General features: G+C 39.0%; 1 protein-coding gene across 1 annotated transcript; it reads left to right on the top strand.

Annotated features, from left to right (window-relative positions):
- Positions 1-4,680: 4,680 nt before the first annotated feature.
- Slc25a31 (solute carrier family 25 member 31) lies at positions 4,681-22,163 on the top strand. Its single transcript, XM_021158461.2, has 6 exons — positions 4,681-5,000; positions 12,360-12,487; positions 16,912-17,029; positions 17,910-18,064; positions 19,070-19,195; positions 21,495-22,163. Exons 1-6 carry the CDS (start codon positions 4,766-4,768, stop codon positions 21,693-21,695), a joined length of 963 nt encoding a protein of 320 aa, XP_021014120.1. The 5' UTR covers positions 4,681-4,765; the 3' UTR covers positions 21,696-22,163.
- The last annotated feature ends 1,504 nt before the right edge of the window (positions 22,164-23,667 follow it).

The following is a 23,667-nucleotide window of genomic DNA, read 5'->3' as shown; positions in this document are numbered from 1 at the left end:
AAGACCACAAAAAAGATGAAGTATGTTGCTGAATGCTAAGAGAATTAGCAGGGAAGTAAATGAATGTGGTGAAGTTGGCAAACAGGGTTGCCCGGGAAGGGTTTCCTGAAGTGACCTCAGACCAAACTGAGAAAATATAACCATGCTGACTGATGAGGAGAGAGGAGGAAACAGCAGAGAGGCCCTTAGCCCGAGCACTTTTATATCATTGAAATCACTACAACTTCTTCCCTTCCATGAATCAGGAAATTGTCACTCAGCCAATCAGTCAGTTTCAGGTCCAAACTTTGAAAACTTGACCAAGCTCCCATAGGCAATGTTCCTAAGTGAGTATTTTCTTGTTGGTCGTGTCTCTGGATGCAGGTAAGTGGATGCAGATGATATCATAGAGGAATAAGCAACAATATTGCCAGCTGTTGGGTCAAATGTGAGTGTGGAGGGTAAGGCAGAGGAAGTAACATGGAAGAAGGCAGCAGACTCTGTGTTCTGTCCTCAGAGATTCCATGCCCCTGTGACCAAAGCTAGAGCCTCACCTTAGAAAGCCAGTCTACTCTCAGCCAACCTTTGGACTGAGCACAGGGTCCCCAATGGAGGAGCTAGAGAAAGGACCCAAGGAGCTGAAGGGGTTTGCAGCCCCATAGGAGGAACAACAATATGAACCAACCAGAACTCCCAGGGATTAAACCACCAACCAAAGAACACACATGGAGGGGCTCATGCATATGTAGCAGAGGATGGCCTTGTTGGTCATCAATGGGAGGAGAGGCCCTTGGTCCTGTGAAGGTTCTATGTCCCAGTGTAGGGGAATGACAGGACCAGGAAGCAGGAGTGGGTGGGTTGGTGAGCAGGGGGATGGGAGAGGGAATAGGGGGCTTTCAGAGGAGAAACTGGGAAAGGGGATAACATCTGAAATGTAAATAAAGAAAATATCTAATAAAAAAAATAAAATAAAATAAAATAAAATAAAGAAAGAAATTCAGTCTCACTCAGAGAGTAATTGAGAAATGCCTCTTTAAACTTTTGTTAGGTTCTTGTTGACGGCCATCATTTTGTAAAAGAGACTGAGACATTTCACCTTACAGATCTTGACAAATAAGCTGATCATTTCTGGAATTTGCAGTGGGCTTCACAAAGGATTTTGAAATCAATGTGATAAGACAAAATATAAGTCTATGGGTGATGATTAAAGCAGTTGCTTCAGGAAGATTAATCTAGACACATTATATGAAATAGAAAGACAGGTTGCAAACACTAGCAGAGTTGGTGAGTCACTGGGAAGGGTTAGATGGAGATACATAGAACCCAGGGAACTTGCCAACTGACATGAACAGGAATCAAAATGTTAACAAGATTCCTGGTCTACACTCCTGACCTAAACACCTTTTTACTAGACACAAAATTATAAAGGTTATAGCACATTTAAGATACCAATGGAAATTAGATCCTTTTGTTCAAAAAAGCCAAAACTCATCCAGCTCCCAAAACCGTGTGTCAAAGTTCTTGGTAGGTCATACCAATTGAAACATTATCAACTGAAAAATATCAAACATGCTTTAGAAAGCAATTAGAAATATGTATGTGCTGCTATAGTAGGATCTGGATGAAAAAAAAAAAAGCCAGATAGAAGAGAAAGAGACATTCTCAAGGTAGTTCCAAGAGAAGCTTGGCGTGTGGTATCAGCTTCTGAAGAGGCCTCAAATGGGGGTAAGGGCAGGCTTGCTGAGCTGAGCCCTTTCAGGGTTCCATGAAGTTAAAACTATTTTCTTAATGGTGTTGAGTGTTGTGTGGCTGTTTTTATTTTCGTTCTGCTCTAATGATACAGTGGGATGATTTTTTTTAGCTACATGTGTAATATTGCAGAAAACAAAAGCAATGGTGCTTAATCTAACTTTTGTCAAGTATTAATTTTTTTAAAAATGTAGAATACTGTTCTCTATCTACACACACACACACATTCTTTTAATTTTGGAAAATGTATTTTTAGACTTCCTACCTGATGGCCGGCTTCCATAGTGCAGGAAGATATTGTGCAATCTGCTTGGGGAGATGAAGCACTGACATTCTCACCCAGCTATGAACCCTGTGAGTTATAATGTCAACCTACAACGAAAGATGTGCCCACGGGTATAGTAGTGACTTCATAACCAACTGCTTTCTTGTTAGATTTGAGGCCCACTTCACAAGAAGCAACTGTGGCACCTGGTCAAGAACCCATGGCTGAGGGAGTCATAGGCCCTAGTTGGGGAACCTACTACTGTTGTTTTTGCTAAATGGAGTGTGTGTGTGTGTGTGTGTGTGTGTGTGTGTGTGTGTTTTCTTGAGACAGGGTTTCTCTGTGTAACTTTGGCTATCTTGGAACTTGCTCTGTAGACCAAGCTGGCCTTGAACTTATATATTGATCCACCAGCTTCTGCCTTCCCAAGTCTGAGATTAAAGGTGTGTGCTACCACTGCCTGATGCTAAATGGACATTTGAAAAACCGTTTTCAAAATACTCACATGTCTACCCATAGATCAGAGCTTCTTATAGCTGCAGATGGTGGTTAACACGGCACTAGTTCAGAACTGATCTGAGTGCTAAGAATGAGTGACAGTGAGGTACTTGGCCCTAAGTGAGATGTCTGTATCACCCGTCCAAGGTTCAGGGAACATGACAGATGAGGGGCAAGAGCATTAGAGCCAGAGGATAAGGAGTGTGCCTTAGTATCCACGCCTTCTGGACACAACTTACCACTGCATTTCATGAATCCACTGTAACCACAGTTACCTGCATTTGGACCGGTCATGCCAACATTGCCTCTTGGATTCTGGAATCAGCTTGTGAAGCCCCATCCTCCTCAAGAGGCAATGCTAGTTAAGAGATTCTCGGGGTGAGGAGGCCATTATCGGCAGAGGTATAGCCACTGAAAAGTAGTCCCCGCTCCTCCCACCCATGCTCACACAAACAGTCCTAAGAAAACGCAGTGGCATGCAGGTAGAGGAGTGGGGAGGGAAAAAGAGATGAAGGGAGGAAAGATGGCTGATGAGAAATGAATCTTAATCAGGTATGGTTCGGAGAAGTCACAGCAAGACTGGGACTATGACAAGCTTATTCCAAGCTATCAGATTTTTAAAAATATCCTTATCAAAAATAGAGTATAATGATGGTTGGCAGGATTGATACCGTGTTAGTAGCCAGGATACAATGATGTTTTCAGGTTATACAAGGTATAAAAAATTCATGTTTAAGACCAATTGTCCTGTCAAGCCTCTATATGCTTCACTGACTTCTGGGGAAAACAGAGAAACACAAGGTGGCCTGAATGTCTCACTGCCTTGAGGAATGCCTTAGTTTCTCCTGAAACATTGTCCCAAGAGCCAAAGACTTTAACCCGGAAAAGCCATGACACATGCCTCTCAAGGCAACTAGACCAGGCCAACTCCATAATTCCTTTCAATTAACCAGGGTGAACACGATTAAAATTCACTAACTATAGGAAACCATCAAAGAATAAATTTAAAAAAAAATAAAAGTACACTTTTAGCTATGCGCAGTGGCTCACACTCCAGAGGCAATGATGGGAATTTTGCTCTAAGTTGAAGGCCAGCCAGTCTGGAACTAACTAACAATCCTAACAATTTTTAAAAATGAAAATGATTCTAAATTTATTAATGTACTTTGCAGTCGACCTCTCATTGTTTTAACTGGTTACGTGTTCATTTTAAAAGATCTTTAATATACTTGTCAGCATATTTAACAATAACAAGAAAAAAGGTTTCTGTAGACTTTAATATGTTTTTAAGAGTAAGGTTCTGTGGAGGAAAAAACAAACAAACAAAAAAACCTTGGGAACTGCTCTTTTAGAAAGTCAATGGTTCTTTTTTGTTTGTTTGTTTAGTATTTTAATCATCCCCCCCCCCTTGGATGCTTGCTTTTTTTTTAAGTCAATGGTTCTTAAACCTGCAAACTAGAATTCCCCCAGAGGGAGCCCCAGGCATGGTGGTGTGTGCCCTTAATCATGTTAAAATTTAAATTTTTCTGCAATAGCCATTGCTACATAGAGAAACCCTGTCTCAAACAAAACAAACGTTCTCCAGAGAATTTAAATATTCCATAAAACCTAATTTAATGATTAGGACCTAGCTTAATACACCAATTTAAACAAACCAACACAACACGCGACTATCCTATCTCCCTTAAAAGTTTCGTCTCAATCTAGAATCACTATTCAATAGAAATTTCAGTTTAAATCAAATATAACAGAGGAGCATGCTAACTTCTGAGGAGGAGCCAACAAGTCCAGGGTGACTAGACAAACGGTTCCCTGTCTATTCTAAGCCATAGGCTCACGTAGCCCAGGCCAGTGTCTGCACCTGCCGGGATTAGAGGCGTGCAGCATCTGGCCAGAGTGTGCCTCCTGGTAAGTAAAGCAGGAGATAAATTAACTGTGGACTAAACAGCATTCAGTTAATCACCGGGTAGGTGTAGGCTGAAGGACCACCAGGCCAGCAGGAGCACTCCGCGCCCCCGCCCCTCTGCAAACGCTGCTGTGCACTGAATGAGCATGCGCAACACGTGTTATGGTCACATGCCCCACGCCAGGCGCCAAGGCCGTTGGGCGCGCCTGCGCAGCTCTTCTGCCCGTGCCGGATGCGCTTTTCTCCCAGCATCCTCAGCGCCCGCTTTCCCGCCAGCATAAAGCCGAAGCGGTTTTCCAGTTCTCCTCAGTATCGCTTGAGTGTTGGTGTGGCCTGCAGGTGTCCGGTTGCCCCGTCCTCTGTCCAACATGTCGAACGAATCCTCCAAGAAGCAGTCTTCAAAGAAGGCGCTGTTCGATCCTGTGTCTTTCTCCAAGGACCTGCTGGCCGGCGGGGTCGCGGCAGCAGTGTCGAAGACAGCTGTGGCGCCCATCGAGCGTGTGAAGCTGCTGCTGCAGGTGCAGGCGTCCTCCAAGCAGATAAGCCCTGAGGCGCGCTACAAGGGCATGATAGACTGCCTGGTGCGCATCCCTCGTGAGCAAGGTGCGTATGGCGCCGTGCTTGGCCTTAGCATCCAATACACGGGTGGGGGTGGGGGTGACACCGGAAAGGGTGAACCAAAGGAAAAGGGGGTCACCCAGAGGAGGTGACGTTGACAGGGTGGTCCAGAAGAAAGGGGGGCTTATGCAGAGAAAGGGTGGCCCGGAGAAACGGGGGTCACCAAAAGGAGGGAATCCTGCACAGAAGGTGACCACGTGAGGAGGTGATTTAGAGGAAGAGAATGACACAGCAGAAAGGGGGTTTCGCCCTTCTAGAGAAAGCCATTTAGGGGGCAGGGTGACGCTGAAGGCGTGATCCCGAGGACGAAAGGGGACTATCTTCTAAATCAGGGAGTCATCCAGAAAAGAGGTGACCCTGAAGAAGCGATCCTGAGGGAGTGGATTGACTTAGTAGAAAGGGGAGTCATTCAGATAAGGGGTAACCCAGGGAAAAGGGGTCATTCAAAGAGGGTCTCTCAACCAGGGGTGACACCAGAAGGGGTGGTGCAGAGGAATTGGGTGACTTAAGTGGAAAGGAGTGTGTTTTCTAGACAAGGGGTGATCAAGAGGAAATGGAAACCAGCCCAAGAAAAGGGAGTGACCCAAAAGAAGGGGAGAGGGCTCAACCAGAAACATGTGTTTAGTTAGGGTTCAAGTAGCTGCCAGCTTGTAGTCTAGCAGATGTTTCTGGTTTTTTTTTTTTTTTTTTTTTTTTTTTTTTTTTTGGTTTGTGGTGGTGGTGGTGGTGTTTTGGAGAATGTGCAGGGCCACCGTTTTTTGAGACAAACAACAGTGTAGCCCTTGCTAGCTGGAATTCTCTATGTAGACCGGGTGATACCGAACTTGAATTGACCTTCCAGCCTATTTTGAGAGTCATGGGATTACAAAACTGCTCCGTAACCTGCCAGAATTAAGTGTCTTGACCCATTCTAACATGGGTTCCCAAGGCCAGAAAGGCCTTAAGTGTAATTGTGTGCAGGTGAGACCCTAGCTGCTCTTTCCCTATAGGTCTGTTACATCAATATTTGTACTTTGAGTACTTGTGCCTGGCTCAGGTTGCATAGTACTATATGTTAAATATTCTAATGGATTGAATATTTCTTGAATTGGGAAGCTTCTAAGAAGTACAAATACAAATGCATTGGGACCTCTGAGTATTCTGATGCTTAATCAGGGAAAAGCTCTGCTTATTTTGGACAACCACTGATGACCAGGCCTTTCAATAAGGCAGTCTTCTCTACACAGAATGTAAGAATAATCATAGCAAATGGAATTTTAATATAAGTTCTAAAAACATTTATTAAAATGTACTTTGTGTGTCTTTATGTATGCATTCACATATGCCCTGCATGTATGTGAAGTGAGAGAAAAACTTGCGGGAGACAGTTCTTACCTTCCATTCTGAGTGTACTGGAGATAGAACTCAGGTCATGAGGCTTGGCAACAGGTACATTTACCTACTGAGCCATCTCATCAGCCCTAACATGATACTTTTATTTTTTTAACTAGATATTTTCTTTATTTACATTTCAAATGTTATGCCCTTTCCTAGTTTCCCCTCCAAAAATCCCCTATCCCACACCCACCCCCCACTCCCCAGCCCACCCACTCCCATTCCTGGTCCTGGCATTCCCCTATACTGGGGCCTAGAGCCTTTGCAGGACCAAGAGCCTCTCCTCCCATTGATGACCTACTAGGCCATCCTCTGCTACATATATAGCTAGAGCCAGAAGTTCCACCATGTGTTTTCTTTGATTGATGGTATAGCTCAAAGGAGCTCTGAGGGTACTGGTTAGTTCATATTGATGTTCCTTCTATGGGGCTCCAGTCCTGTTCAGCTTCCTGGGTATTTCTCTGGCTCCTTCATTGGGGACCTTGTGCTCCATCCAATGGATGACTGTGAGCATATACTTCTGTATTTGCCAGGCACTGGCAGAGCCTCACAGGAGACAGCTATATCAGGCTCCTGTCAGCAGGCTCTTGTTGACATCTGCCTAGTGTCTGGGTTTGGTGGTTGTTTATGGGGTGGATCCCCAAGTGGGGCAGTCTCTGGATGGTCATTCCTTCAGGCTCTGCTCTGAACTTTGTCTCTGTAACTCCTTTTGTTCTAAGGAGGGACAAAGTATCCACACTTTCTTTGGTCTTCCTTCTTCTTGAGTTTCATGTGTTTTGCAAATTGTATCGGGTATTCTAAGTTTCTGGGCTAATAGTCACTTCTCAGAGAGTGCATATCATGTGTGTTCTTTTTTGATTAGGTTACTTCACTCAGGATGATATCCTCCAGATACATCCATTTGCCCGAGAATTTCATAAATTCATTGTTTTTAATAGCTGAGTAGTACTACATTGTGTAAAACTACCACATTTTCTGTATCTATTCCTCTGTAGAGGGACATCTGAGTTCTTTCCAGCTTCTGGCTATTATAAATAAGGCTGCTATGAACATAGTGGAGCATGTGTCCTTATTACAAGTTGGAACATCTTCTGGGTATATGCCCAGGAGAGATATTGCTGGATCTTCTGGTAGTACTATGTCCAATTTTCTGAGGAACTGCCAAACTGATTTCCAGAGTGTTTGTATCAGCTTGCAATCCCACCAGCAATGGAGGAGTGTTCCTCTTTCTCCACATCCTTGCCAGCATCTGCTGTCACCTGAATTTTTGATCTTAGCCATTGCTGGTGTGAGGTGAAATCTCAGGGTTGTTTTGATTTGCATTTCCCTGATGATTAAGGATGTTAAACATTTTTCAGGTACTTCTCAGCCACTTGGTATCCCTCAGTTGAGAATTCTTTGTTTAGCTCTATATCCCATTTTTAAATAGGTTTATTTGATTTTCTGGAGTCCAGCTTCTTGAGTTCTTTGTATATATTGGGCATTAGTCCCCTATAGATTTAGGATTGGTAAAGATACTTTCCCAATCTGTTGGTGGCCTTTTTGTCTTATTGACAGTGTCTTTTGCCTTGTAGAAGCTTTGCAGTTTCATGAGGTCCCATTTGTCAATTCTTGATCTTACAGCACAAACCATTGCTGTTCTTTTCAGGAATTTTTCCCCTGTGCCCTTATCTTCGAGGCTTTTCCCCACTTTTCCCTCTATAAGTTTCAGTGTCTCTGGTTTTATGTGGAGTTTCTTGATCCACTTAGACTTGAGCTTTGTACAAGGAGATAAGAATGGATCAATTTGCATTCTTCTACATGATAACTGCCAGTTGTGCCAGCACCATTTGTTGAAAATGCTGTCTTTTTTCCACTGGATGGTTTTAGCTCCCTTGTCAAAGATCAAGTGACCATAGGTGTGTGGGTACATGATAATTTTAAAATCAAAGTTAAACAGAAAAAACCAACATTGAACAAAATACAAACAAATCATAGAATCAGTATTACTTTTTTTTTTTTTTTTAGCTTTTATGGGTTTGGGGTGTGGAATTTTTTATTAACATTGAAATGATTTGACAAAATAAACAGTGAAAGCCCTTCATGAACCGTTGCTGATAATGGTTCCTATATTAGCTAACGAGCTTATCAGAAGTCTTAACATCCATTAGTAATTTGGGTTCTATTGAAAACCCATGTAGAAACCTTAAAAAGAAAATAGATTTATTTGTTGTTTGTTCAGAACAAGAAATGAAGTGGCATCAACTTCAAAGTAGTCCTTTCTTTGCTGCTAGGTCTGTGGTAGAGTTTTCGTAAAATAAAGCAACAAAAAAAGTCTATCCAAGTGAGGCAGTGCTTAACCTAAAGTGCTAGGGAGCAGCCTGGACAGCATATGAGAGCCGGGCAGTGGTGGCGCATGCCTGTTCCAGCACTTGGGAGGCAGAGGCAGGAGGATTTCTGAGCTCGAGGCCAGCCTGGTCTACAGAGTGTGTTCAAGGACAGCCAGGGCTACACAGAGAAACACTGTCTCGAAAAACAAAAGCAAAAACAAAAAAGAAGAAAGAAGGAAGGAAGGAAGGAAGGAAGAAAATGGAGATTGAGGAAGATACTTTAGGTGGTAACAGCTATTCATAACTGTTGTGTAGAGTAGACCAGATTAAGGTTAGGACCTATCTCAACTGAATAGAATACCCATCTGCAGGGCTGGCAAGATAGCGCAGTGCTAAGAGCACCTGTTCTCTTGTAGAGGGCTCAGGTTTGGTTCTCAACACTCCACACAGGCATCTATAATTAGTTCCATGGGTCTGATACCATCTTCTGTCTTTGGTGGACACCAGGCATGCATATGATGCATATACATGAATACAAGCATAATACTCATATACAGAAAACAATGTTTTTCTGAAAAAATTTAGATGGAATCTTTACTGTGCATTGAACTGTCCTGGAATTCAATATGTAGATCAGGCTGGCTCCAAACTAAGAGATCTGCCTGTCTCTACTTCCTGGGTGCTGGGATTAAAGGCATGCACCACCACATCAGGCTTATAACTAAAAATTTAAAAATAGAATGCCTATATAGCAATTGGAACAGCATGATGATAAGTTCAAGGGCCTACCAAGGCAACATTTGGAGGCCTGTTTCAAAATAGGTGACCAGTCTTTATCTGCTTTAAATATTTAAGTGAAGTATTCAAGTCTGGCTGTGCTTTCCAAAGCTAATGTAATTGTATCTTAAGTATTTTTCAGATTTTTTTCTGAAACTTGAAATAATTGTGTTTTTTTTTTATTATTTTAAAGATATATCTCTTTAATCCCAGCACTTGGGAGGCAGAGGCAGGCGGATCTCTGAGTTCGAGGCCAGCCTGGTCTACAGAGTGAGTTCCAGGACAGCTGGGCTACACAGAGAAACCTTGTCTCAAAAAAACCAAAATATATATATATGTATATATATATATATATATATATACATATATATATATATATCTTGAAGTATGACTTTTGTAACATGAATTAATTTTTTGTTTTCCTGGTCCTCATTATCTTTACCTTCCAAGATGTAATCATAAGCAGAACCTGGATAAATTTTCTGTTCTTACATGTGAATCATTGTTACATGCATCAAGATATAGCCTGTGCTGAGAGATAATTCTCAGCAGGAAGAGGATTGCTACCTAGAGGCAGTTTTGAAACTTTATGGGGGAAATTTTATATGTACAGTTCAGAGGAATATACTTGTATGTCAAAATAGCATGAAAGGCAAGGAAGGGTCAGAAGGACTTCTACAAGTTCAAGGACCGCCTTCACTGCTGCATAGTAAAATCAGAAAGAAAGGCAAAATTAGTTATACCATTAATTACAAATTAATTCATTCAGGGTCTTGTGATGATTTAAAGATATTTTTGTCATGAAAATTTTCATTTGTATTCAGTATGTTAACGAAAGCTACGAGATTCTGTAAAAAAAAAATTTTTTTTTTGGTGAAATGAACATCTGGTGCAGAAATCATTATTACAGAATTCCAACAAGTAATTCATGATCTGAATTAGTCATTTCCAAAGTGATCATTAGTGTGTATATGAGCCGTGTAGTCATTCTAGCTACCTATTTTTGCTTCAGACAAGGTGTCCTCGGATTGACTGCCCAAGTCTGGTTGACTGATCTCAAGTTCCTGGATCCAGGTTCTCATGTCTGGGAAACAGAAACTTAGGCCTATCTCCCAAACTTCCAGTTTGCAGCTTGTCATGGAGTCATCCTGGCTCTAGCTAATTCAGTCCTCTCACCACAATCAAGCAAACTAACATATTCATCAGCATATATAATTAAATCATTTTGTATGTTTTCAGAATGTTTATGGTCTACTTTTTTAGGAAACTTGAAGTATATTCCAGTATTATTAACAATAGTCACCATCAGGTTCTCAGTTCTGGGACCCGCCCCCCATCCCAATGAAAGCTAGTTGTTTACTTTAACAAACTTTATATTTCTTTAAAGGGGGGAGGGGAGGCAGAGGCAGATCTCTGTGAGTTCAAGGCCACCCTGGTCTACAGAGCAAATTCAAGGACATTCAAGGTTACACAGAGAAACCCTGTCTTAAAAAAATAATATTTTTAAAAGTCCCCATACTTTGTGTTAGATATCCAAAACTCCCTCACCCCATATAACTAACGTCTTACTTTCCCCTGGTTATCCCCAAACACACCCCTGCCCAGTCTGTTGGAGCCACCATTCTACTGTCTGCTTATGTTAGATATTTTTAGATTCTACATATAAGTCATAATACGTGGCATTTTTCTTTTTGTGCCTTCCTATTTCACTTAGCATAATATCCTCACGTTAATAAATGTCGTTGGAAATGCTAGGACTATCTTTTAAGGAACAATGATTCTGTTGTGTATATATTCTTCTTCTTCTTCCTTTTTTTTAATCTGTGGTGGATGATTAGGCATCCTGTATATTGGCTATTGTGTATAGTGCTGTACATGGAAAGGCAGACATCTTCAGCATCCTAATTTTAGTTCCTCTGTATAAGTACTAAGTGGTGGGATTGTAGGCCCTATGGTACTTCTGCTTTTAGTTTTGCAGAGGATCCCATATATTATACAATGGTTCATCTTTTTCTCTACATACTTATAATACTTTTATCTTTTTGAAAGTAGCTAACAAATACAAAATAACTGTGACTTTAATTTGCATCCTCCTCATTTTCAAGTCTGGAATAAGTAAACATTTCATTTTATGAATTCACTGTTTTTTGAATGTTTGTTTTTAAAGACCTGATTTGGGGCATTTTCTAAATTTGGACTAGAGATACCCTATTCAAAAGTGCATAGTCAAACCACTTGGCACTTTGGAATCTCCTGAAAATAATCAAGACTGTGGAAGAGTTAACTGTCATACTCTAGAGGGGCTCTAGAATATAAGGATAACTTTAAGCACATGGTGATTGAGTCATGAAGGTTGGGCAGTACATGGAGAATTAAGGTGTGGAAATTATTTACTTCAACAGACCAGGAGAGACTACTTTGAAATAAAATGGACCAACTCCTCTTACCCCACCCAACAGTCCTCCTCTCTCCTTTTGGTAAATTCCAGCCCTCTTTCAACTTGGTTCCAGAACATAAAAAGAAGGAAGCATAGTGCCTGTTCCCCCCCTTTTCTTCTCATGGCTCTGTGTGTAAATCAGTAGGTGGATCTGTTTATTTGGTCTAGTGTACTCACAGATAACAGCTTTATTACTGTAGGAATTGGCATCAAGGTTCGGGGATGAGGCCAGAGGTTACTAGTGAGCTCTGCATTTTCCCCAATGAATGAATCTTGCTATATTTGTTTAGCTAATGACTTCTTTTGTTAAGTTCTTCAGATTTCCTGTTTAAAGTGAACAAATTGGGATAGGCTGCATAGTTAATGTTGCATTTTTTTTCCTTCAGTAGATTTGTTTTAGAAAATTCTTTACTAATGCAAAATGTATTTATGTGTTTAATTCTTTAGGATTTTTAAGTTATTGGCGTGGCAATTTGGCAAATGTTATTCGATACTTTCCAACACAAGCCTTAAACTTCGCTTTTAAGGACAAATACAAAGAACTTTTCATGTCTGGTGTTAATAAAGAAAAACAGGTAATTATGTTTCAATATGCCTAAAATTTTCTAAGAAACTATTGAATTTGTCTTTCCTATAAAATGTCTTATTTAGACTGAAGGTACTCTGGTAAAAACAATATAATAATTGTAAAAATAATAAAAATAGAACACAGTGTTGAAAGTTAGCATATATTAAGTAATAAAAAATATATAAAATTTGTATGTTATCTTCAACAAATTTCATGAAATCTCTTAGTTTCAGTAACTAGGGATCGCTTGTCTCAATGCATTATACCCCAGACTCAATGTTAAATGTAATTCATGTCTTATAATTACTGCTTTTTGTAAGCATAAAGGAGCCACCATTAGATGTATATTTCTTACCGCAGTGGGTTGCTTATTCCCTAAAGATGTGAATTGTTTTTCCTTTAAGAAAAAAATCAAGTGTTAGAGGAGTTGTTGGACTGTAGTTCAGTAGTATTTGCTTTGCATGTGTGGAACTCTGGGTTTAATCTCCAGCACAGAAGCAAAGACAAGAAAGAAGGTCAAGCCCAGAGAAAATTGTATAATAGAAGAGATAGCTTAGACAAAATATTTGCTGCAGAAGCAGGGTTTGAGTTTTAACTTCACAGTTCATATTTAAAGAGAATTGGAGCCCAGGGGTATGCCCTTGTAACCCTCATGCAGGCGAGGAATCTCATCCTCGGGGCTTACTGCAAGCCATGCCAGCCTAACCAGTGAGCTCCAGGGCAGTAAGAGAGCCTGGCTCAGACAGATAGCACCTGAGGAGTGACACCCAGAATTGCCCTTTGCTCTTCACATGAACAGACACACACATAGAGCAAACACAAAATATAGAAGGGCGTGGGAAGTTTAATAGTACAGTAAACTTTTTAATAATTAGGACTAAACTAAAAAGCACAGTAAATATGTAAGCCAGTCACCTCATTTGTAACTATCATACCAAAACAGAAACAGGATATATATTTAAAAAAGGAAACAAGGCAGGATCCTTGCTGGGCATGGGTCGGGGTAGAGGGAGCCTTCAACAGAATTCCAGTTCATGAAGTCCCGCAGCACATCAGAATGAAAAAAAACTGTTGATCATGACGAAATGGGATTCAGCCCAGAGTTCAAGGATAGTGCAGCTTAAAAGAAGTTTTAGGTGTGATATGTCACATCAACAGTATAAAGGACAAAACCCATGTATTTTGATCATCTCAATATCCCAATTTGAACAATGGGTAGAATCTTCAGAAAGAAAAGCATTGAGTAATTACTGGAATTACATTCCATGTTAATCCAAATGGACATGAAACAAAAAATACATGCCATTCCATCTGACACAGTACAGTTAATATTCTTCTCAAGTATATGTGGAAACTTTTTCAGAATAGGAGAATTCTTATGTTAAATAACAAAGCAAGTCTTAAGGAGACTGAAATATTAAATACCTTTGCTGACTGGAATGGAATGGCCTAAATATAAGAGGATGAAAGTGCAATATTGTAAAATCTTAAATTAGTAACATAATTGAAACGTCTATTGACTGTTAGCCTTCCTTGGGTTGTTTAGTTTCATGTTTAATGTAGTGTTGGATGAGTAGTTATATAAATTCAGGATCACTATTCTGCCTGAGCAGTCTGCCTCCCATTCTCCTTTTGCTTATATTTGCCTATCATATTTTTATAAGTTCTACATGCACTACATGAACTTTTTTGAATAGTAAAATAGATATTATCCACCCCAAGTCAGTAATCTGCCTTCTTTTTTATTCATGGAGGAAATAATAGATTTAGTAGAATTTAAGATTCAGGTTATAAGTCTTTATGTTATGTGTCATGTTTGGTTGACTGGTAACAAGTAGTAGAGCTTCACTTGAATTTGATCAGGCAGAAGGGATGATGCCTGGCACTTGGACTTGAGCAGATGGCCTCTCAAGGGACCAAACCACATACCTGCCCTTTCTCTCCAGGATCACCTCCTGTGGGAGTCTTCTTACCTCCTTTTCATGGGTGTGTTTTGTATAAGCAGTCTTCCTCAATACTGCTCCCCTATTTTAGGTAAATTATATGTTTGTAATATAAGGTTAATATCATATTGATCTTTAATGGCCTTTATGTCAGAGGATCTGTCAGCACCATCTGAAACACTATATGTGTATTTATGTACATATGTGATTTTCCTCCTGTCTGGAAACAAGTCTATCTCTTCTAGTTTTTAAAAACTCAGAAGTATCAAATATCAAAAAATGAATGTTTCCATTTCTACTCTTACTAATAAGTAAATAGACTCTCTAATGTCTTCTGTCTGATCCCTAAGAAAGTCCAGATCGCTCATGTTTTTCTGCCAGATTATCATGGGTCAGTTACCCCAGAGTTATCTGCAATCTCTCGATCCAATTATCTATCTGCCTGTAATTGTGTAACACAGTAGTACAGATGCATTTCACTTAAAAGGAGCCATGAGAGCTATAAAATAATCAGTAGCATTTGCTTATCTATTTCATTAAAACAACTATTTATTGAATATATGTCTCTGGGCAAAATCCCATGTCTTGTGCTGTGAAAAAGTAGATGACCTAAGAGCCTGGCATGCAGCCAAGGGGAACAATTGGTTGATAGATAAACTCAGATGTATCATCCATATAGCACTATCATTTAGCAGTTAAACAGATGAAGTGTAGTAGTAGATGTTGCCACATGAATCAACTTTAAAAGCATTATCAAATGAAAACAAAACTACCACAGATAATTCTGCATGTTGTGTTAGTTTGTTCATATGAAATCTCCACAATTGATGCTTTAGAGATAAAATAAGTTCCTAGAGCTCAAGAGTTAGGAAGGATGTAGACTGACTTATAAAGGATATAGGATTTCTTTGGAGGTGATAAAAATATTTTAAAAGTGTGATGATGGTTATTGAACTCTGAACCTAACTTGCTGAATTGTATTCAAGGAAAAGTTGTATGACGTGGGAATTGTAACTAAATTTATTAAATAAAAATAATCTTGGCCTCAAGAATGTAAGTATATATAAATAACTACATTTGAAAAATTTAAGTACAATATTAAAAGTCTGGTTACAGTGACACATTTTGGTTTGGTCCTTTAGTTCTCTGGCATAAAATGTTGATAGGAAGAGGCTATGACCATCAAGTTTACAGGTCCCGAGATGAGTTGCTTCATACAAGAAGTAGATGTTAGCCGGGTGTGGTGGCGCACGCCTTTAATCCCAGCACTCAGGAGGCAGAGGCAGGCGGATTTCTGAGTTCGAGGCCAGCCTGGTCTACAAAGTGAGTTCCAGGACAGCCAGGGCTGCACAGAGAAACCCTGTCTCAAAAAACCAAAAAAAAAAAAAAAAAAAAGAAGTTGATGTTAAAACATGAAACATCATGTTGTTCCAACTATAGGGTTGCAGATCCCTTTAGCTCCTTGGGTACTTTCTCTAGCTCCTCCATTGGGGGCCCTGTGATCCATCCAATAGCTGACTGTGAGCATCCACTTCTGTGTTTGCTAGGCCCCGGCATAGTCTCACAAGAGACAGCTATATTTGGGTCCTTTCAGCAAAATCTTGCTAGTGTATGCAATGGTGTCAGCGTTTGGAAGCTGATTATGGGATGGATCCCTGGATATGGCAGTCTCTAGATGGTCCATCCTTTCATCACAGCTCCAAACTTTGTCTCTGTAACTCCTTCCATGGGTGTTTTGTTCCCAATTCTAAGAAGGGGCATATTGTCCACACTTTGGTCTTCATTCTTCTTGAGTTTCATGCGTTTAGCAAATTGTATCTACCCAGTACCCCGGAGCTCTTGTCTCTAGCTGCATATGTATCGAAAGATGGCCTAGTCGGCCATCACTGGAAAGAGAGGCCCATTGGACTTGCAAACTTTAGATGCCCCAATATAGGGGAATGCCAGGGCCAAAAGAATGGGAATGGGTGGGTAGGGAAGTGGGGGGAGGTACGGGAGACTTTTGGGATAGCATTGGAAATGTAATTGAGGAAAATATGTAATAAAAAAATATTAAAAATTAAAAAAAAACATGAAACAACTGTCTACTAGGAAAGGATAAAGTTAGGAGTTTCAAACTGTCCAAGACTTAAAACTAACACTAGAAATACTAGCACTGAGTATAGCAGGAGACTGAATATGACTAGAATATTTCACTTTCATCTTATTGGTTACAAAGGCCTTCTGCCCTGCATTTTCCTTAACAGTTCCAGTTTAGATAATCAGTTCTTTTCCCATAAGCCCTTAATGCTGTCCTGGGCTCTTCTCAACATGGAAGTGGGGTGGGGGAGAATACATGGATATGAGGGAAATGTTTTGCATGTTGTTATAGATGTTTATAAGAGCAGTTTATAAATCTTGGGCTTTTTTAACCTTTGTGAAAATTAGTTCATTAGCTATTTGAACAGTTAGATTCTACAGTTTAATGCTTTTTAAATTTGTGTTTTAGTTCTGGAGATGGTTTCTAGCAAACCTGGCTTCTGGAGGGGCTGCTGGAGCAACATCCTTGTGTGTAGTATACCCACTAGATTTTGCCAGAACCCGATTAGGTGTTGATATTGGAAAAGGTACAGAGTTTTGTTGTTGCTGTTGTTGTTTGTTTTGTTTTGGTGAGGGCTGTTTTTCTTTTCTGAGACAGGATTTCTTTGTGTAGACCTAACTGTCCTGGAACTTACTCTGTAGATTAGGCTGGCCTAGAACTCAGAGATCTGCCTGCCTCTGCTTCCTGAGTTCTGGGATTAAACATTGTACTGAGTTTTTATAAGCATTAACTATTTCTTTGTACTTTGAATCATTTGTGTGCCAAAGTTGTTACCAAATACAAGTTTTTTGAGATTTAATTATGTGTATCTGTCTGTGTGAGTGAATGCCATGTTTGTAGAGGCCAGAAGTGAGTGTTGGAGTCTCTGGAATTTAAGTTGCAGGCACTTGTGACCCATCTAGCCTAAATGCTTGAAATTGAACTCATGTCCTCTGGAAGAACAGCAGACACCCTTGTATTAGAGTAACTAATTTTTCTTTCTCTTTAAAATTAGAGAAAATGGAAATGGAGATTTAACAGTAGTGAACACAAAGCTTGTTTGTAACTTTTTTTTTTAAATCATAGATCCTTCTGTATTTGTTGTTTATAGTGATTCTTTTTCTCTGGGTGACAAACAACTCTCACCCTGGAAATCGCCTTTGTTTCCTCCCAAGTATTTTTTCATAATTTCTGACAATTTGGATGAAATAGTTCGAGTCAAGCTGCCTAAATTACTTTTGTAAGAGATTAAAATTTTCAGGTAATTTCTTTTGAAATACTTTTTGAAACCTTCCTTGGATGAATGGGAAGATTATTTGTGTCCTTTAATTAGAAATTTTATCATTTGAATCTTTAAAATGTTTAATTACTTTGACTAAAATGTTTGATATAAATGTTACCTAATAGTTTTCAATGCTTTATTTTAGGTCCTGAGCAGCGGCAGTTCACAGGTTTGGGTGACTGCATTATGAAAATAGCCAAGTCAGATGGACTGATTGGTCTATACCAAGGGTTTGGTGTCTCTGTTCAGGGTATCATTGTTTACCGAGCCTCTTATTTTGGAGCTTATGACACCGTTAAGGTAATTGAGTGACTTTAAGTGGGTCTAATAAACACATGGTTTGTTCTTTTTACTCTAATCAGTGTATTCTAATATATAATTAAATACATAAAACAAAATGAATGATAAAATAGGAGAAAAGAAGCTGGGCATGGTGGCGCATGCCTTTAATCCCAGCACTTGGGAGGCAGAGGCAGGCAGATTTCTGAGTTCAAGGCCAGCCTGATCTACAGAGTGAGTTCCAGGACAGCCAGGGCTACACAGAGAAACCCTGTCTTGAAAAAAGAAAAATAGGAGAAAAGAAATTTTATTAATCCATCAGTGTCATAATTAGTTAAGTTATAACTATTATGACTGATTGTACATGATACTTTTGTCAACAATGAAGCATTTAAGGTTTTTGCATCATATACAGGATGTTGCAGAAAGTGTCCTCGTTTGACCTCCATATCTTTAGCAGAAAAAAAGAGACATGTTCTAACTTTTTCTGATTTATGTTAATTTTATTATCACTTTATATGCAGATAATCAGTGTAGGAACTAGGGAAGGGCTAATTAAATGAGGCTTGGTTTATGCACTGGCTGCTGTTGGATTCTGTGTGGAACTTTCCAGGTTCCTTTGTAGTTTGCCTTTTGAGTTCAGACTTTAATAGCACTTTTTAATGGAGGAAAAAGACAGATTATAATAATGGCTGCCACTTTGAACTGTTACTTAGTTCTAGAAACCTTATTAAGTGTTCTACAATTTCATGATCCTAACAATTGCTAAGAAACATATTCATTAAATGACAAGCAAACATCTTTGCTCTTAGTCACTGTAGCATGTGACTCTGGAAGCCAGATCCAGGGCCTCTGCTTGAGAGCCAGGCACCACTGACCTTCTTTCTCAGCTGCAGATGTTCGTTTTTGTTCTTACTGCATGTTAAATATTTCATCTTTTATATAAGTATAAAACTCTTTTAATTAAGAATTTAATATAACTTTGGAAAATTAGATTATTGCTTACTTGATGTATTTTTCTCCTAGGGCTTATTGCCAAAGCCAAAGGAAACCCCATTTCTTGTCTCTTTTATCATTGCTCAAATCGTGACTACCTGTTCTGGAATACTCTCCTATCCCTTTGACACAGTTAGAAGACGTATGATGATGCAGGTAATGTATTTGTAAGTTTAACTGACTCAGTCTGTACCTTACAAACACAAATGTGATGTTTTTGAGTTTCAGAGACCTTTTAGCTGAAGGTTAGTTTGATTCTTACTGTAAAAGAGTCAGCAGCCAGCAAAGCTTCCTTTCTGGTGTGAAAACAAAACTGCCTTTCCACTCCTTAATTCCCGGGAGTGTGGATGGGATGATAGAGACTAGATGAATTTATTCATCTTTTTACATTTTTGGAATAATTTATTATTTGACGTGTATGGATGTTTTGCTTTTGTGTATGTCTATGTGTGCACCACCTGTGTGCCCAAGGTAGATAGGAGAGGGCATTTGATACTGAGGAACTCAATTTACACGTAACTGTGAGCTACCATGTGAGTTCTGGAAATCAAACTTAGGTCCTCTGAAAGATCAGCAACTGTTCTAAGCAGGGAGGAATCTCTTCAGCTTCAAGTGTATCCATCTTAACTGAAATAATACCTTAAGCAAAGTAAACTCAGTTATAGGCTATTAGCAAAACAATTTCCTCTTTGCTATATTTTGATAAAAAGTATGTAATTTTGAACTCCAAGGTTTAAAAAGTATTTAAAATATCCCATGTTCCAAGGCCGGGCGTGGTGGTGCACGCCTTTAATCCCAGCACTCGGGAGGCAGAGGCAGGCGGATTTCTGAGTTCGAGGCCAGCCTGGTCTACAAAGTGAGTGCCAGGACAGCCAGGGCCAAACAGAGAAACCCTGTCTCAAAACAAACAAACAAACAAACAAAAATGTCCCATGTTCCAAACATAAATGTGTAAATTTTATATATTCCATCTCTTTCATGTTACATTCATTTCTTCACTAAACATTTGAATGCTTAATCTACACCAATTTGTGGTGATACAGAAAGTCCAAAACCTATACCCAAGCTCATAGTGCAGTATTGAAGGAACACAATTAAGGACTAAAAAGTGTGCAGAAAATCAAGGAATGCACACTGTCTAAGGTGATCAGATGAAGCTCCCCAAAATAAAAGCCTGGGGAAACACTGAGGGCAAACCATGGCATATGCAGCTGTCCTTGTGACAGTGACTTTGACACTTACATTTCTGAGGCAGTAATTCTGTAGTTCTAAGTTCGTTTCCCTGGAAATGTTTTTGATAGACTTACTTTTCTGCTTTCTGAGTTTTAAAAATAATTATCATGAAGTTTGTGTTGTATGTTACTCTAAGTCTTTACTCCTCTTTGTCCATATTCTCCTTGACAGTCTAACAATTTTGAGCCATTCTTCTCTGACACATGCCTTAGAGAGAATTCCCCAAGTGTTTCAAAGATTTAACTATGATTTAAACTCTTCATGTTTTATTTTCATTATCTTTTAACTGAAAAATATCTTTGTGTGTTCGTGTTTGTATAGTCTTGTGTGTGTGTGTGTGTGTGTGCTACTACTGTCACACACACACACACGAATTATTGTGAAGGTCATAGGACAACCTCAGGTGTCAGACCTTACTTTGTACCTTGCTTAACCAGGGTATCTGGTTTACCTGCTAGTACCAGGTTAGCTGATCCTTACGCTTCCAGAAAACTCTAGTCCCCATCTCCCATCTCACTGTAGGAGCAATAGGACTACAGGTATGCCCTAAGACTTCAGGTTTCAAGTGGATTTGGGGGATCTGAAATCAAGCCCTGAGCCATCACCCCGTCATATACCCTGATGTTTGTTTTCTACATCTTTTATGACTTATGCTTATGTACTTATCCCTACTTGTGTGTGTGTGTGGGGGGGGGGGGTAATTGGATTTTGGGTTTTTCAAGACCTCAGATCCGCCTCTGCAAGTGCTGGAATTAATGGCTTGCACCACCACCATGCAGCTTTTCCTACTTTTTAATGTTTATGTTATTTAAAAACCTTTTAAAGCTCATCAGGCTCCTCCTAATGTTAATTATCCAGATTTAATTTAGAGAGTCTTGCTGTTCTTTAGTTTTCCAAGTTTTCTTTAAAAATAAAAAATTTCCTAATCTCTAAACATACATATTTTCCTAGTGTTAATTTTGTTCTGAGTCTTTTAGTTAATTGACATGTGGTAAGATTAAGCTATGATTTATGTCATGTCATCCTGTAACATTTGTCAAATGATGTATGGTCAGTTTTCAAGTGATTGTGAAAAGTGTGAAAATTTTTCACTCCCTTGGTACAGTATTAACTATATTCTCAGTAACTCAACATAGTATTAGTTTTCATCTATAGTACTGATGTCCTAAAATGTCCTAAAAGATAATAAACTAATAGAAAATTATTTGTCATTTTAACTTAGAGTGGGGAATCTGATCGGCAATATAAAGGAACCTTAGACTGCTTTCTGAAAATCTACCGTCATGAAGGAGTTCCTGCCTTCTTCCGTGGTGCCTTCTCCAACATCCTTCGTGGTACAGGGGGTGCTTTGGTCTTGGTGTTATATGATAAAATCAAAGAGTTCCTCAACATTGATGTTGGAGGTAGTTCATCAGGAGATTAAATTGAGAAATGCATATTTCTAATGTAAACAACATGAAAATTACATAGCTGCCATTTTTATATATTTTGATAGTGTGTTACTACTGTCAGTGTCTCTTACAGTATTTGTTCTGCAATAAAGAAAAGATTTTTTCAAGATTTTAGTATTAAAAGTCAGTACAAAAATTTTTTTTCACTTAGACCCAGAATCATATATTAAGGCATTTTATTATAGGTAGTGTATGTTACTTCTGTTAAAAAATTCTTAACACTTGTAATGACCACCATATAATGTGAGATATGAGGAAGTGTCTTTAAATTTCAGTTTGCTTAGTACAACAGTAATCCCATCTTTTAGAAATTGTATTGTATGACCAATAGTTGAAAAGTTGATAATGACTTAGTGACACTATCAAACTATTTGAAAAGTATAGGTTGGGCTATTTGTTAATGTTTAGTCTTGCTAGTGTATATAAATCTTTGAACAAGAAATCTCTGGACATTAGATTTTGTATTCTGTATCAATAATAAAGCAAGTTCAAAACTATTGTAATGAGCCTTTTTTCCGCAGCTCTCATGCAGGACACACACAGACACACACACTAACTTTACCTATAAGCACACCATAGAACATTTTTATTGAAGTGGAGCTGGCTTACAGTTAGCCAACAAAAGATGTCTTCAAGCTGAATATGGTAGAATGTGCACATAATCCTAGCACTGTAGGAGACTGAAGCAGGCGGATCCAGAGTTCAAGCCAGTCTGCCTTCCTAGAGACACCCTGTCTCAAAACAAACATTTCCCTAAGAAGGGGTAAATGTTATTTTCAAGGTTTTTTTTTTTTTTTTTTTTTTGGTTTTTTGAGACAGGGTTTCTCTGTGTAGCCCTGGCTGTCCTGGAACTCACTTTGTAGACCAGGCTGGCCTCGAACTCAGAAATCCGCCTGCCTCTGCCTCCTGAGTGCTGGGATTAAAGGCGTGCGCCACCACGCCCGGCTATTTTCAAGGTTTTGTAGGAGATTCTCATTTTTTTTTTCCAGAGATGTGAAACCAAGTACATTCAAAATACGCAAGATTTTCCAGTTTGGTGGGTAAAAAAAATGTTAAGTCAGTAGAGAAAAACTACTTTATGGAATTTTGTGAGGCTACAAGTTGGCCTAATGAAGTAGAACATTTTCCTGTTGCTTGGGCTAGATATATTTCAATGACAATTATTTAAAATAAATGGTATTACTCAAAGGAAAAAAAATAACTTAGCATAGTTTCTTGTAGTAGTCAATGTAACAGAAGTCAGAAACAAAAGGGAAATACTTTCTTTCAGAAGAAAGATATAACAAAAAATATTACTTGTAATAGTTTCCCACATAAAGATGAACTAGATTATTACTACTTCTGGAGTCATGCTTAGAAAAAAGTAATTTTGAAAGTTCTAAATGGCACAAGTAAAGGCCAAAGAAACTACATTACTAGACTCCAGTCAAGGTATAGTCAAGAAAGAAAAGTTAGATACTTAGCATCCTAGGCAGAGCTGAACCCTGTATGACACTAAACCATTAATCATAGATCAGTTACAGTGAACAAAACAATGTAGACTTCACAGGGAAATAATTGTTGATATCAAGACAGATGTTGGGAAAGCACAGCAAAAATGTGCTTAAGGTGGATACCAAATTGTCTGTGCTGAATTTTACAGCCTTGTTTCATAAGTTTCTCTACATTCTTTTTCTAAAACTTTTAGAAGTTAGAGCAACTTTCCCCCCCTAGGATATTTAAGTCAATATGCAGACTAAAATTAAACAGTGAATTTAAACTAAGATATGTATAGTTTTTGTTCATGTGTATTTAAGTGAATGGGACTTAGCAAAGTGCAATTTATTCAAGTGTTATTGAACCCGATATAGTAGTATATGGATATATATATTTTCAATCAGTTCTATAAAATAGAACTGTGGGAGGCAGGTTTTTTTTAACTGTTTGAGAATTTCATACATGAAT

This window comes from Mus caroli, unplaced genomic scaffold (genome assembly GCF_978045245.1).
Source record: "Mus caroli unplaced genomic scaffold, Mus_caroli_1 scaffold_3, whole genome shotgun sequence".
Taxonomy (NCBI): Eukaryota; Metazoa; Chordata; class Mammalia; order Rodentia; family Muridae; genus Mus; species Mus caroli.
Note: the sequence above shows the minus strand (reverse complement) of the source record. Positions and strands in the feature narration are given on the sequence as shown.